The following is a 13276-nucleotide window of genomic DNA, read 5'->3' as shown; positions in this document are numbered from 1 at the left end:
TCTCATATTTTGTTTTCATTATCATTTGGTTTGAAATGTATTCTAATTCCCTTCTTTTTTGACACATGGATTATTTGGATTTTTTTTAAATTTTGAAATGTTTGATGGTATCTTATTAATTTTATGTGGTCACTGTACATACTTCATGTGATTTCCTTCCTTTTAAATTTATGTATACCTGTCTTTTAGTCCAGTATGGTGTCTGTTTTTGCTGACTGTTCTGTGTGAACTTGAAAATAATGTGTATCTGCAGTTGTTGCATGTAATGTTTGTTAGTATTCCCATCAATTGCTGAGAGAGGAGAGTTTTCAAGATCTTTAATTACCTGTTGTGAAGGTTGCAAACTTTCTTATCTCTCCCTTTAATATTGTCCATTTTTCCTTTAAGCACTTTGAAGGTCTGCTATTAGCAACGCACGTATCTGTGACTGCTAAATTCTGCTCGTGAACACCGCTTCCTGTCTCATATCCCCTCCTACCAAGTCCAGAAAGGAGTATTTCAGTACTCTCAAAAAACTCTGAGGAAGAATTATTGTTTACCCCAGATTTTTATATATAGCAAACTATCAGTTAGGGTAGTTTTTTGTAATTATTTGGAAATTTTCCTTTTCAGTTCCATATCTTTGTGGAAAGCCTGTGACTTTATTTCTCTGTGAAAATTGTTCTGTTTAGTTTTTCTTTTAGGATCAGTTTGTGTTACTCATTTGAGTTTTCAGATTTAGCAAAGTAGTCTCATTATTTTAATTTCTTCTATCTTATTTGTCACTTATTTCTTATTTTTGGTTTTGATCCTGCTTTCTTTTCCTGATTAGGTTAAAGATATGTATTGATTTTTGCCAAGAACTAAGCCTTTTGACTTACCAGTTCTATTCTTTTTCTTCTTCATCCCTCCTTTGGTTGTGGTTTCTCTAGCTTTCTCCTTGGTGAGTTCATCCTCGAGGGGTTCCTAGGAAAATTTATTTTCTCATTTCTTTTACGTTTGTATCTTTATTCTTAAAAGGATGGTTTGGTTAGATAAGAAAATCCTTTGCTCACACTTTTTCTGTATCTTGAAGTTATTGTTCCATTGTCCCCTGGCACAGAATATTGCTCTGGAAAATCTGGGGCCAGGTTCAAAGAGCCCTCATCTTTCAAATGCATAATTAGACTAGCCAGCATAGGTCTTCCTCTTTACTGTTACCATCCAGTTTGCCCTGACACCTAGTGTGCCCTTTCCTGAAATAACAAATGAATTTACAGATTGAAAATGTCTTAAATTTAATCTGGGGGCGCCTGGGTGGTTCAGTTGGTTAGGCGACCGACTTCAGCTCAGGTCATGATCTCGCAGTTTGTGAGTTTGAGCCCCGCGTTGGGCTCTGTGCTGACAGCTCAGAGCCTGGAGCCTGCTTCGGATTCTGTGTCTCCCCCTCTCTCTATCCCTCCCCTGCTCACACTCTGTGTCTCTCTGTCTCTCAATAATAAATAAACTTTAAAAAAATTTTAAAAATATTTGAATTGTTTTGTTCTACTGGTTTGGTTTTCTCCTTCCGAGATCTAATTATGTGTAGATTGTATTCCCTTTGCTTGTCAGGTATAGCTGCTGTTTTTTCTCTAGTCTTCTTAAACTCTTTATTTCCATTTCATTTTGTTAGATCCTTATTTTTTTCCATATGATGCTGCTTCCGGTGCTCCTTCTCATTTCATCTGTAATTCTATGATAGTTGTGATCTTCTTGAGTATTGACTACTCACGTTTTTGTCTCCTCTTTGTCTCACTCTCTCTTTGCTGAGTTCTTATTCTGCTTTGTGATTACCCTTACAAGAGGTGATTGGATAAGTTCTAAAAATTCATGGCATGTTTGCTCAGAATTCTCATGTGTTCGGCTACTGTTCTGATGTGTGTTCATCAGGTAAGTCTTGGTGCTCTTTTCCTGTCTCTATTTAAAAGCTGTCCTTGAATTGATGCTATACCATTTTCTTAAAAATCTATTTTGAGAGAGAGAGAGCGCATGAGCAGGGGAGGGGCAGAGAGAGAGAGAGGATCCCAAGCAGGCTCCAAGCTATCAGCATGGAGCCCAACATGGGCCTCGAACCTAGGAAGTGTGAGACCATGACCTGAGCTGAAACCAAGAGTCAGGCACTTAACTGACTGAGCCACCCAGGTGCCCCGATGCTGTACCATTAAAATGAATTATCCTGCCCTAGCTATTTGTGGGCAAGTCCTTTGGTGTGTGTGTGTGTGTATAAGGGAGTGCTGGGGACAGGGCAGCCTTCTGTACTTAGCAGTTGCAGTCCTGTCTGCTTCACTGTTTCCACAGACATTCTGCCTCCTGCTAAAATGGCCTTTCTACATAGCTCTGCCCTCTCTGCTTCTCTGAACCAAACCGTGTCCAGGTCATCAGCTGCCAGCCCTGCTACCCCTCTGCCCACTTCCTTTGCTACCAAAGGGGTATATCTTTTACACTTGAGGGTGAGCCCTCACCTTCAGAGAGCACATAGTTGCTGGGGTTTTCTGAGATGTGCTGCTCAGGGCTATTTTCTCTTCTCGTATTCTCTTTTTTCTCTCTGTCTTTTCCTGAGTAAGGTCTTTGCTTTATCTCCACTCTGTCTGGCTTTGGGTTTCATGGTTCTCATAATATGCAAAGGATATAGGTTGTCACTTTAGGGTGAGCCCATACTCCTAGAAAGTTTTTGTTTTTGTTTTTGGGCTTTCTCACTGTTGCTTCCCCCTCTCATCTTGGATTCATGGCTGATATTAGCTAATTTTATCAGGCCTTGTACACTTTGTTTTGCATGATATCCTGGAGGAGATGGTTGGTGTCCATGGACATATTTATATTGGGGTCTGATGTTCTTTTTTAGAGGCTCTCTAGGTCCCTGTACTGAGAATAGACTTTTAGGGGGATAAGGGTAGAAGCCGGAAACAGCTGTTCAGGTGTATTAACGGTGGACTGCATATGTCACATTGGTCATTGGAGAAATGGTGAGAAGCAGGTAAATTCTGGACATAGTTTTTGGGATTTGCTAGTGGACTGAAGGACTGAAAGAGGCAGTCTTTTGCAGCTGTGCACATCTGTCTTTGAAATGCTGCTTCTGCACTGGGGAGCTTAAAGCAGGCTTTAAGTGGGTGGGACTGTTCGCAGGGAGACTTCCCCTGTGGCGCTTGCCATCTGGCCCCGTTGCCAAAATGAACAGGAAATTAATCATTTTACTTATTGGGTGGAGTTCTTGTCCTTGTTTAGTCCAGGTCTGTTGTAGGGATCTGGAGTGTCCGTGGGCTTGGTTCTGCCACTCTTCCTGGTTTCCACAGCCACATCGGGGGCTGCGCCACATGCGCGTCTTCTGTTCGGTTCAGAGGCTGATTCTTGGGCCCTGGTGGGGCGAATGCAGCAGTGGCGGCTGCACACTCACAGGGAGAGCCTGCCCAGACATCCCTCAGTTCTCTCCCGAGCTGTCCTGGTGGTTGCGTAAGCTGCCCCTGCTTGCTGAATGCTGAACTGAGGATCCTTGGCCAAACACAATGGCTCCCACATCTGTGAGGGCCTCTGCTTGCACTGGGGTTCTCTACACATAGGAATCAAATGGGATCATGGTAATAATGAATAAACCTTTCTTTCAGAAATTTCTGAAAATTTCTGGTCTGCTGCTGTTTTTGGTGCTACCATGATTCTATTATTTTTGTGTGTGTCATTTCTGTGGGAGAGTGGGATGGAAGGGATGTGCCCTCCTCTGTCTGCCAGCTTGGTCTAGTTTGCTTTGTTCCCTAGGAATCGACTGGGGAGACTGGCAGAAAAAGGATTTGGGAAGATTTTTTAGATTCAGAGGATAGAAAATGAGTTGGCTGATATGTAATAGACGGTTTATTCAGGGCCTGAATATTTCTGGCTTATTCTGCTTTTCACGGATGCTTAATGACAGTATGGGATAAACATAATTGGGTGTTACTTATTTTTATTTTTTTGAAGATTCCTCCTTAGAGTGTGGAATCGGAGTAAATATAATGTCCATGGGAAGTTTTAACATCACCTATAGTAAGTTTCTAATTAAATTACCTACCTGTAATCATGTGAATGTAGGAAACAACCTATATAATTTTATATTTTTTCTGTATGGGGAAAAATGTGCCTACCTTAAGTTTTAATAAAAGATAGAAGACTGCTTCGAAGGAGACAGTCTGAACATTTAAGAATTAAAACATGTTTAAAATGTAGAGTTTGCATTAATAGCAAAATGGCATATATTAAAACATTTTGTATTAAGTTCCTTCAAAGTACATTTCCTTACTAGATTGTGGCATCAAGTGCTATGGGTATTAATTGTAAAGTTAACCCTCACTACTATTTATGATGGTTTTGTGTACTAAATTGGAAAGGTATTTTATGTTGTCATTGTGGATTGGGTGACTGTAATAATGTTTCATATTAATACACAATACTAATGCACTGAGGTAGGAATTAGGATAAAAATTTAAACATACCCCCCGACGGGCCAAAGGTAGCATGGGTGCATTTTCTATGGAGTGCAGGCTTATGACAGTAACTGTCCCTTATGCAGGGGATACCTTCCAAGTCCCCCAGTGTATGCCCAAAACTGCAGATAGTACTGAACCCTATATATACTGTTTTTTCCTATACATACATATCCATGATCAAGTTTCACTTATTAGGCACAGTGATAATAAACAATAATACAACAGTATTAATGAATAATAAAACGGAATAATTATAACAAAATACTGTCATAAAAGTTATGTAAATGTGGTCTCTCGAAATACCTCATTGTCCTGTACTCACCCTTGTTCCTGTGATGATATGAGATGATGAAATGCCTGCAGGATGAGTCGAAGTGAGGTGAATGACACAGGCATTGTTGTGACAGGGCATTAGGCTGCTCTTGACCTTCCAGCACTATGTCAGAAGGAAGGATGATCGGCCTGCCTACTCCCTTCCAGGATCAGCTGTTGCCAAGACCAATGCTCAGGCAGGCATGTCATCAAGAGAGAGGTCTTTTCCCACAGTGCATTGCACTTTCATAAAAACTAGAATTTGCATTCAGCAGTCCATTATTTGAGATGTCTGTCCAGGGAGAACAATAAGACTTGTATTGGAGCTTCTCAAGGCCGCTCCTAGATTTGATGATTGGGTAGGAGGACACATGAGACTCAGCATACAGTTGTACTCAGGCTAAGATTTAACCTAGTGAAAGGATACAAAGTAGTATCAGCAAAGAGAAAAGGCATATGGTGCAAATTCCAGAGGAAACCAGGTAGAGGATTCCAAGAGTCTTTCTCTGTGAAATTGTAGGACAAGCTAATTCCTCAAGACGTGTGAAGTGTTGCCTACTGGGGAAGTTTGGTAGAGAGCCACCACCGAGGGTGTTTATTTGAGGCTGGTCAGGTAGGCACCTTCTGCCCAGCCCCTACCCAAATTCCAGACTCCCAGAAGGAAAGAAGATGTTTAGCATAAACCACATTGTTTGTACAGACATTTAGGCACGGTGAGCCATTCTTACCAGGGAGTGGTGGGAACACTCCTGCAGCCCGTCTTTCGAGAGGTCAGCCAGGACCAGCCTTACCAGCAGGCCCTTCCTTCTAAGGATAACAGTTTCAAGCTGGCTATGTTGGCTCTTTTCTGGGTGACTTAGATATCCAGATGCCTTGTGTTCTAGATATTAAAGTATTTGAAAATGAGATAAAAGACATAATGTGGATTGTTATCAGACTTCCCATACTGGGACAGTCAGTGTGTGTTGTTTTGCTTTGATTCATACTTTAAAAAACATCAGGTTTGTAACAGCTCCTGTTGAAACCCCTGGGTGACACAGACATTCTGGTTGCTGATGGTTCCTCTTGGGCTCCCTTTATAAGCCTCTGATTCTTCTGAACTGTGGACCCATAGCTGACTGTGCAGATTTTCTTTGCCATGGTCTTATTTTCCTTTGTAGCAATCACTTCAATCTTAGTGATGGTTAAGACTGCTTTGTATAAAGTATGGGTATTAAAATACCTCAAAGATGTGGTGAAGGTAATGTGGGAGGGTGGGCAAGTAAACAAATAGCAGTGATTGAGTGGGAGTAAAAAGCTACCTAAATTCAGCCTTAATTATGCTATGCCTTTCATAAGTTTGCTAACAAAATCATTACTATAACTTCTTAGGCTCTTAAGCAATAATTGCACGAGAGTAAAGGGTCGGGATAGTGACTTTAGTATCAATCTTACCGGATAAGTAGAGGTTATAAATTGCATTACCTTTAACAGCATTATCTTAAACATAATTTGACAGCTATTCAGGATTATGAAACTGCTCAGGAACACAATGAAAATGATCAGCAGATTCGGGAAGGTCTAGAGAAGGCACAGAGGCTACTGAAACAGTCACAGAAACGAGATTATTATAAAATTTTGGGAGTAAAAAGGTGAGTTATTAATTTAAAATTTACATTAACTGTTTTAAAGCTTATCATTGCTCTTCCTTTTTTCTCTGATTCATTGCTTTCCTTATGTAATTTCCGTCATGGATTAAACCTAACCATCTTTAACATAGTGAAGCTATTTGGTTACAGGCAGATTTCTTTGATAGCAACTAGTACTGCAGTGATAGGGAATTAGTAGTTGGTGACAAAGGTAGGACACTGTAGCATGAATAGATCCTACCCTAGATTATTTAGGAAGGGTAAGGAGGTAGGAGTGAGCTTGCTTTTGTGAGGACAGGAGAGAGAGAGGGGGAAAGAAAACTCTAGGCCTAAAAATAAAGTGGCACTTTTGAGAATTAACTTATACACACGGAGATCTACAAAAGCTGGGTAATGTCAGACCCACTTTCCCTGAAGAAGGAACCATCAATCTTTTATCAAAAGTTGAACCTTTGTTAAGTAAGCTAACCAGATGCAAAATAGAAAGTGGGTTTCAGACTCAGAGTATCTCTTTTAATGCCAAGATTTGTATCATGGTAGGCTGGAAATTCAGAAAGCTTAAAAACACATCTGTGTGATTTTTTTTTTTAAAGGGAACATTGCAAAGATCAAAAGTAATTTCTCCCCAGTGAGATTCTGATCATAGGGAACAAGTATCTGAGGAAGCCTGACCAGCTTTAATGATCATCCAGTCTGGATATTTAATGTTCAGACTGTGACACCATGGGCACGATTAGAAGAACCAGGTTGCTAACTTGCCGGTGGGATCATAACTATCTTTTAGTTTTTTGTGGCTGTGTGTTGGGCACTGCTTAACTAATGATTATTTATTTTAATACTTCTCAGAAACGCCAAAAAGCAAGAAATCATTAAAGCATACCGAAAATTAGCATTGCAGTGGCACCCGGATAACTTCCAGAATGAAGAAGAAAAGAAAAAAGCTGAGAAAAAGTTCATTGACATAGCGGCTGCTAAAGAGGTCCTCTCTGACCCAGGTATTGTTTGTCCTTAGCATTTTCTGTTCTTCTGAAATGGCCGAGTCTGCGATGCGCAGACTTCTAGCTCTGTTCCTTTGCTGACTTGGAGACAGGGTCACACGGGGGACAGGCAGGCTGCTCAGGGCCACCCCGTAGGAGCTGGGGACCACTGGGTCCCCCGCCTGGCAGTTTCAGAAGTCCAGATGTCATGCCTGCCCCCGTCAGACTCAGGGCCTTTCTGTCTGGCTCAGTGGAAAGACCAACAAGCTTGGAATCAGAAGGCCTGATTTGACTCTTAGCTCTACTGCCAAAGTTCTTAGAGCTATTTGAGCCTCAGATTTTACACCAGTGAGGGGGATGTCTTAGGTTCCTTCCACCTTCCCGGATCACTGATGAATTCTTTATACCAAACTTCTAGGAGCTCGATTAGGAAACCAGAATGCCTTGGGGGGGGGGGGGGGGCTGGCAGTGAGGATGGGAGGTGTATACCTAGCCCAGGAACCTTGTCCTGAATCAAATGTTCATTAGATTTACTGGTTGCTGGAATGTTTTTATCATATGCTAAAATGGCCTGGAAAACAAGAGAGAAAATGAAGAAATTAGGTAATACTGAACAATGCTTAGACATATCCAGAGGGAATTTAATGTTAAGCTAATACCTATTGCTTTTTTGTGCCTTTCCATGTCAGTAGGAGTAGAAGCTATGACTTGAGCTAGACAAATTCATCAAAAATAGAAGGGACTCAAGATTTATGCCCATTTGGCAATTTTTTTTTTTTTTTTTTTTAATTTTTAAAGTGTATTTATTTTGAAAAGAGAGAGAGGGAGAGAATCCAAGCAGGCCCCACACTGTCAGCACAGAACCTGACATGGGGCTCGAACCTACATGACCTGGGCTGAAGTTGGACGCTTAACCGACTAAGCCAACCAGGTGCCCTCCTTGGCAAATCTTTTTTGAACATCTGTTCCTGCTATGGAATCGAAGCTGTATGGCCCTCTATTTGCATTTATAATCCTGTAAGGGAGGTGGAAATGGAGTTAATGAGCACAGCAGGATAGTCTATCTTTTCACTCAGCAGACGAGTGCCAGCAACATTCTCAAATGGTCTGTCTTCAGCTGGCACAGTGGACAGGTGGGGGGGCCACAATGGACTGGGAGCTGGGAATCTTCGGCGGGGGGTGGGGGGGTGGTGGGCATGTGGGGAGATGACCCTGGAGCTGAGCTCTAAGGATGGCAGGGAGCCAACCAATGGAGTTGGGGCCGATAGTCACAAAGTACCTACAAATGCAGTTCTTTTCTTGATGCTTAGGAGTTCTTTTGGTTCTGTTCCTTTTTCTTAGCCCCTGTTCTTATTTTAGGGATGAATAGTTTTTTCTAGTCTGAGTGTAGTCACTTGCTCTCCTGCCACCTGCAGGATTCCTTTCTCCCGTTTGCCTGCATTAGTCTCTGTCTCGTCAGAGACCCTCCTCGGTACTGAGAGGTACAGCAGTGAGGGCAGCCTCCTGTGCTGCACAGCAGGGAACCTTAAGTCCAAACAGAAATAAGAGTGAGGCCTGGAAAGCTGTTGAGGCTGTGTTACTGGGGTGAGGACGGTGATGTGGCTCTTTGATCATAGGCGTGTGACTTTTGGAGGTCTCTTTCTTTGCAATTATTTTTTTCCAGAGAATTTCCTTGGGTGGCTTCTTGTGAGGAGAGAACATTCAGGGGGCCTGAATTTCAAGGAATACCCATTTCCAGCCCTGAACCTCAACCCTTTTTCTGTGACCGGCATTTCTTCTCTAGGCTGTTTCTCCTGAGACCAAACCTGTGAGCTGGGCAGGAATGGGGGAGCCGGGATCTGTGTGTCAGGCATGACTGATTTGATAAGAGAGAAGCCAGGAATCCTGTGATGCTCCCTTCCCCCTCCCCAGGCCTTAGTTAATACCTGGGTCTTCATTTTCTGGTTTCTTTCTTGTAGAAATGAGGAAGAAATTTGATGATGGAGAAGATCCCCTGGACGCAGAGAGCCAACAAGGAGGTGGAGGCAACCCTTTCCACAGAAGCTGGAACTCATGGCAGGGGTTTAACCCCTTCAGCTCAGGCGGACCTTTTAGATTTAAATTCCACTTCAATTAAACCAGCTGTTTTTCTGCTCTTCTTCCTTAATTTTTTTAAAGATTAAAAAGAAAGAAACCTTGTCCCGGGATCCTAATGGAAAAAAAAAAAATTCAAATCTCTTAGTTTGTCCATGACCAAAGAGTTGTTTTAATAGGAAAAATCCGTTCTTACCCATTTTAGACTGGAGGTTGATGGGTCTGAGAAGGCAGAGAGGCGAAGACTCGTTCTATTTCTGACAGAGCAGCTCATGTAAGTGTTTGAGCCTCTGGAAGAGGGTCTGAGGGAGGTGTGCCTGTGCAAGCGCTCACATAGTTTTCTCACCGGAGCGGTAGACGTTCTTCTTCACAGCCTCGCATAGCCCATCAGTGCCTGCACGAGGAGGGGGAGCTGTAGTTTTCAGGAGAGCAGGTTAAGTTTTAGTATTCTTAGAATATTAACATTTTGAGCTGTGCGGTCCTAGGGACACCTTGGCTTAGATTTTGGTCAGTCCCTTTGCTTGCAGATACCTGTGCAATTACAGAGCCTCGTGAATGCATGCGCACTTGCACCTCTGCTGGCGTGAGCACGGCTGGCACTGAGGGAGGGACGGAACCCGCCTTTTAGAAAGCCTGCTGCCCAGTGGTAGCTGACATCGCCAGGTGCAGACTTTGGATGGGTATTAAGCGTGCATTTTATGTCCAGTACCTGCAAGAGAACCCTGAAGACCACTGAAACAGAATTGATTATAAAAATCTATGGGCCCTTTTGTTTAATATGAAACAAATTAACTAAAGGAGAATGGGTAGTACAGCAGTGGTGTTACCTAAAATAGAACCGAGGTGCGGATTGAAGTACTTTAATAGCTGAAGTTGTGAGTTAAACAGAATTTCCTGTAACAGGATTGGCTTGGAACTGTCAAGTTGCTCAGTTGACAGAGAGAGAAAGAATGCCGTGTGCCCCACTTGTAATCAGGGTGGTGGGGCAGCTTCTCTGACTGCCTGGCCAACCCTCTGGGGTTGCAGTCACTCCCACATGGGACTGTTGAGGCAGGAGTTAAACTGTAGACCCGCCCCTTGCCCAGACCTCGATGCGTCTACTGTTCTCTTGCCAGGAAAAATACACATTTACAAATCTAGTCAGCTCTGGCTGTATTTCCATCATCAAGATGGCATCTCTTCTTGGGATTCTGTCTTCTTACCTTTTAAGAAATTAAGGTATTCAGTCTTTGTGTACTGGATAATTTTTTCCCTAAAAAGTATTATTTTAATCAAGAGCATTAAATATTTATGGAACTATTGATGCTGCATTTAAAATCTAAGAGAATTACTTTAGATAAGAATGATTACCTTCATTCTGGAAAGGTTTTCGTTTTTTGCCTCAGAGCATTTTGACGAGTATGGGTCTCTAATATATTGTTTTTATGAAGTCAGGCATTTTAATTTTAGTGGTGGGAAGCGTCCTGACCACAGCAGCCAAGCACAGAGCGTTTCCTTCCATGGTCACCCTGCAACGTACGTGAAGAAAATTTCTTTGAGAGACAAAAATCACATAGTTGAGTTAAGCAAAACATATATGTGCTTTTTTACATCTACTTAGAAGTCTGTTTCTTACCAATAAACTTAACAGTGCATTTGGAAAATTAGGGAACAGTTTGCAGCTTTCCTTTCCTTTTAGTATCTTAAAATTCAAGCCAGTGTGAAGATGATTTCTAAGGGAAATTCAATTTTGCTTATTCTTTAATCTCAGTAATCTCATTACTCCACTGTGTCAGCAATATATTTTTTCCAGTCTGGTTCTTTGGTGTCTGTCGTCACTGACCGTTTTGCAATCTAGCAATGGCCTCTACCTACTTTTGAAGTAAGAATTTTCATGCAGAGTCAGAACAAAGAAATATCCAATCACTTGCCTTTCCATTCAGAGAAGAGGTCTAGAAGGAGCCCGAGGGAGTCAGGACGGTGGAGGGCTGGGCCGCGGGAGATGCATCCCCGGCGCCATTACCCCACGGACCGTCCAAGCTGCCCGGACGGTGGCTCGCGTTTTCTCTACTTGCAGTAACCGTCGTTCCTGCGCCTAAACCTTTCCTGTGGATTCAGTCTAGTCGGCGTAGCTGAAATGTGCAGTTACTTGCTCGTCTTCAGTGAACAGAGGAGAGAAGCTACGGTGCCATGTGCCAGTGCCACAGAGAGGGCTCAGTGACAAAATAATGACCTGCGAGTCCAGCCCTGCTGGGCGCCAGAGGCCACCGCCTGTCAGGGCAGACAGTCCTCCGGGTCATCGAGGGAAAGTTGCTCCTCCTGCTGGCCCGATGGGTGAGGTCATCGCACGGACTGAAAAGGCACTTGTTTTGGGGCTCCTTCCATGTGCCACTCTCTAGGCTCTTGTCTCTGGGGCCTGCAGGTGCCTGGTCACCATGATGGCTCTTTCTGGAAAAGTAAAACCAGAGAGGTGCCAAGCCTTAGCTGTATTAAGGTCCTCCCTCCCTCCTCAGTAAGCTCCAGAAGCGAAGTCTCACTTGTCTGTACACTGTGGACACTTTGCCTTCCACAGCAGCCGGGAACAAGCATAGCAACCTAGAAACGCGAGAAAGGTCCTAAAAGAGAATAAACTAATTTAGTGCCCAGTTTTGAAAGTTTGTGCTTTCTTTCCATGGATAAATGAAAAATGGAGGACAACCTCAATAGTTTACTGTGAATTGGATGAACGTCATGCTAACTTTAAAACGTCTTCAGTCAGTGTTAAAAATGTATCTTAAATATCAGTATGAAAGCAGAACTTTTGGGGACTCTGATAATGGAATGTAAAAACTACCTTTTTTTTTTTTTTTAAGAGAAAAATGCTGATAACCAAGTAGGGAAAAAGTTCCTAGAATCACAATTTGAAATTGGCAGCATTTCCTATTCATGGTGGAAAATGAAAGATTACACCTTTAAAGGCATGAAATTGGTCAGCAGTTGTGACATTTACCATGAAAAAAGTGCGTAAGAGACTTCCATTAAAAGTGGTTCCTCGGTCAGGTTGTGTTTGAGCCGCCTGCCTTAAAGCCCAGAGGTCACAGTGACGGGCCTTACAGACATTTTCAGAGTACACGTCAGCGGTGGCACCTAGAGAAGTTCACGCAGCCTCGTTGAACGTAGTGATTTTTCTGTATTTATAAAGGAAGGAGGAAGGCAAATGCTCATTTGTCCACAAATAACATCCTTACTCTAAATCAGATCATTCCTTTTGTTAGAGTCTATGCTGTAATTGCAAATGATGTTAATAGGTGGGGATTTTTTTTTTAATGGATGATCTCATTTGCTGAATGATTTAAGAGTCAGATTAGCCACTGCGTGGCCTTGTGTATAAGTAACAGGTTTTGTTGCACTCGTCTGTGGTCGGCCCCTCCTGCCTGCAGGGGAAGGAAAGAGTGTGGAGGAGGTGGATCCTGGAGATGTTTGAGAAGTTAAAATATTACTCCTACTATAAGGCTATAGCTGGTTTTGAGTGAGCAAGACTAACTTAATCCATCCCAAGTTAGTGTTTTAATAAACTGAAAATTAATTGAAATGGGTCTCAGATATGTCTGCAAATATGGGTAATATTTTTATGCCCATGTATTTTCACATTTAATAAAAATATTTATGGTCAAATCATTATTTTCTTGCTTTTGCTTCATTTTTAGTCATTTGGAGAAGTCTCTCTTCCAACTTCGCCTGACGTGTAGTCCGTGACCGGGGTGACCAAAGGGCTCCTCCTTCATGTTGAGGTGAAGGAAAGTCCGAGCACAAAACAGAAATAGCTAAAACTTCTTACCCCAAAAGTCCTAGAACAGCTAGGCCTTAAAGTGGACGGTTC

At 42.5% G+C, this 13276-nt stretch overlaps 1 protein-coding gene across 1 annotated transcript in view; it reads left to right on the top strand.

The window, feature by feature from the left end:
• The window catches only part of DNAJC3 (DnaJ heat shock protein family (Hsp40) member C3), an 89298-nt gene extending 76227 nt beyond the window's left edge, over positions 1-13071 (top strand). The window contains exons 10-12 of the mRNA XM_019444065.2: positions 6259-6391; positions 7235-7383; positions 9324-13071. Coding sequence (XP_019299610.1) covers positions 6259-6391; positions 7235-7383; positions 9324-9481 — 440 coding nt within the window. The 3' untranslated portion in view covers positions 9482-13071. The remainder of the gene's footprint in view (positions 1-6258; positions 6392-7234; positions 7384-9323) is intronic.
• Positions 13072-13276: the final 205 nt, after the last annotated feature.

Source organism: Panthera pardus, unplaced genomic scaffold, assembly GCF_024362965.1.
Source record: "Panthera pardus isolate Hobbes unplaced genomic scaffold, ASM2436296v1 HiC_scaffold_1, whole genome shotgun sequence".
Lineage (NCBI taxonomy): Eukaryota > Metazoa > Chordata > Mammalia > Carnivora > Felidae > Panthera > Panthera pardus.
Note: the sequence above shows the minus strand (reverse complement) of the source record. Positions and strands in the feature narration are given on the sequence as shown.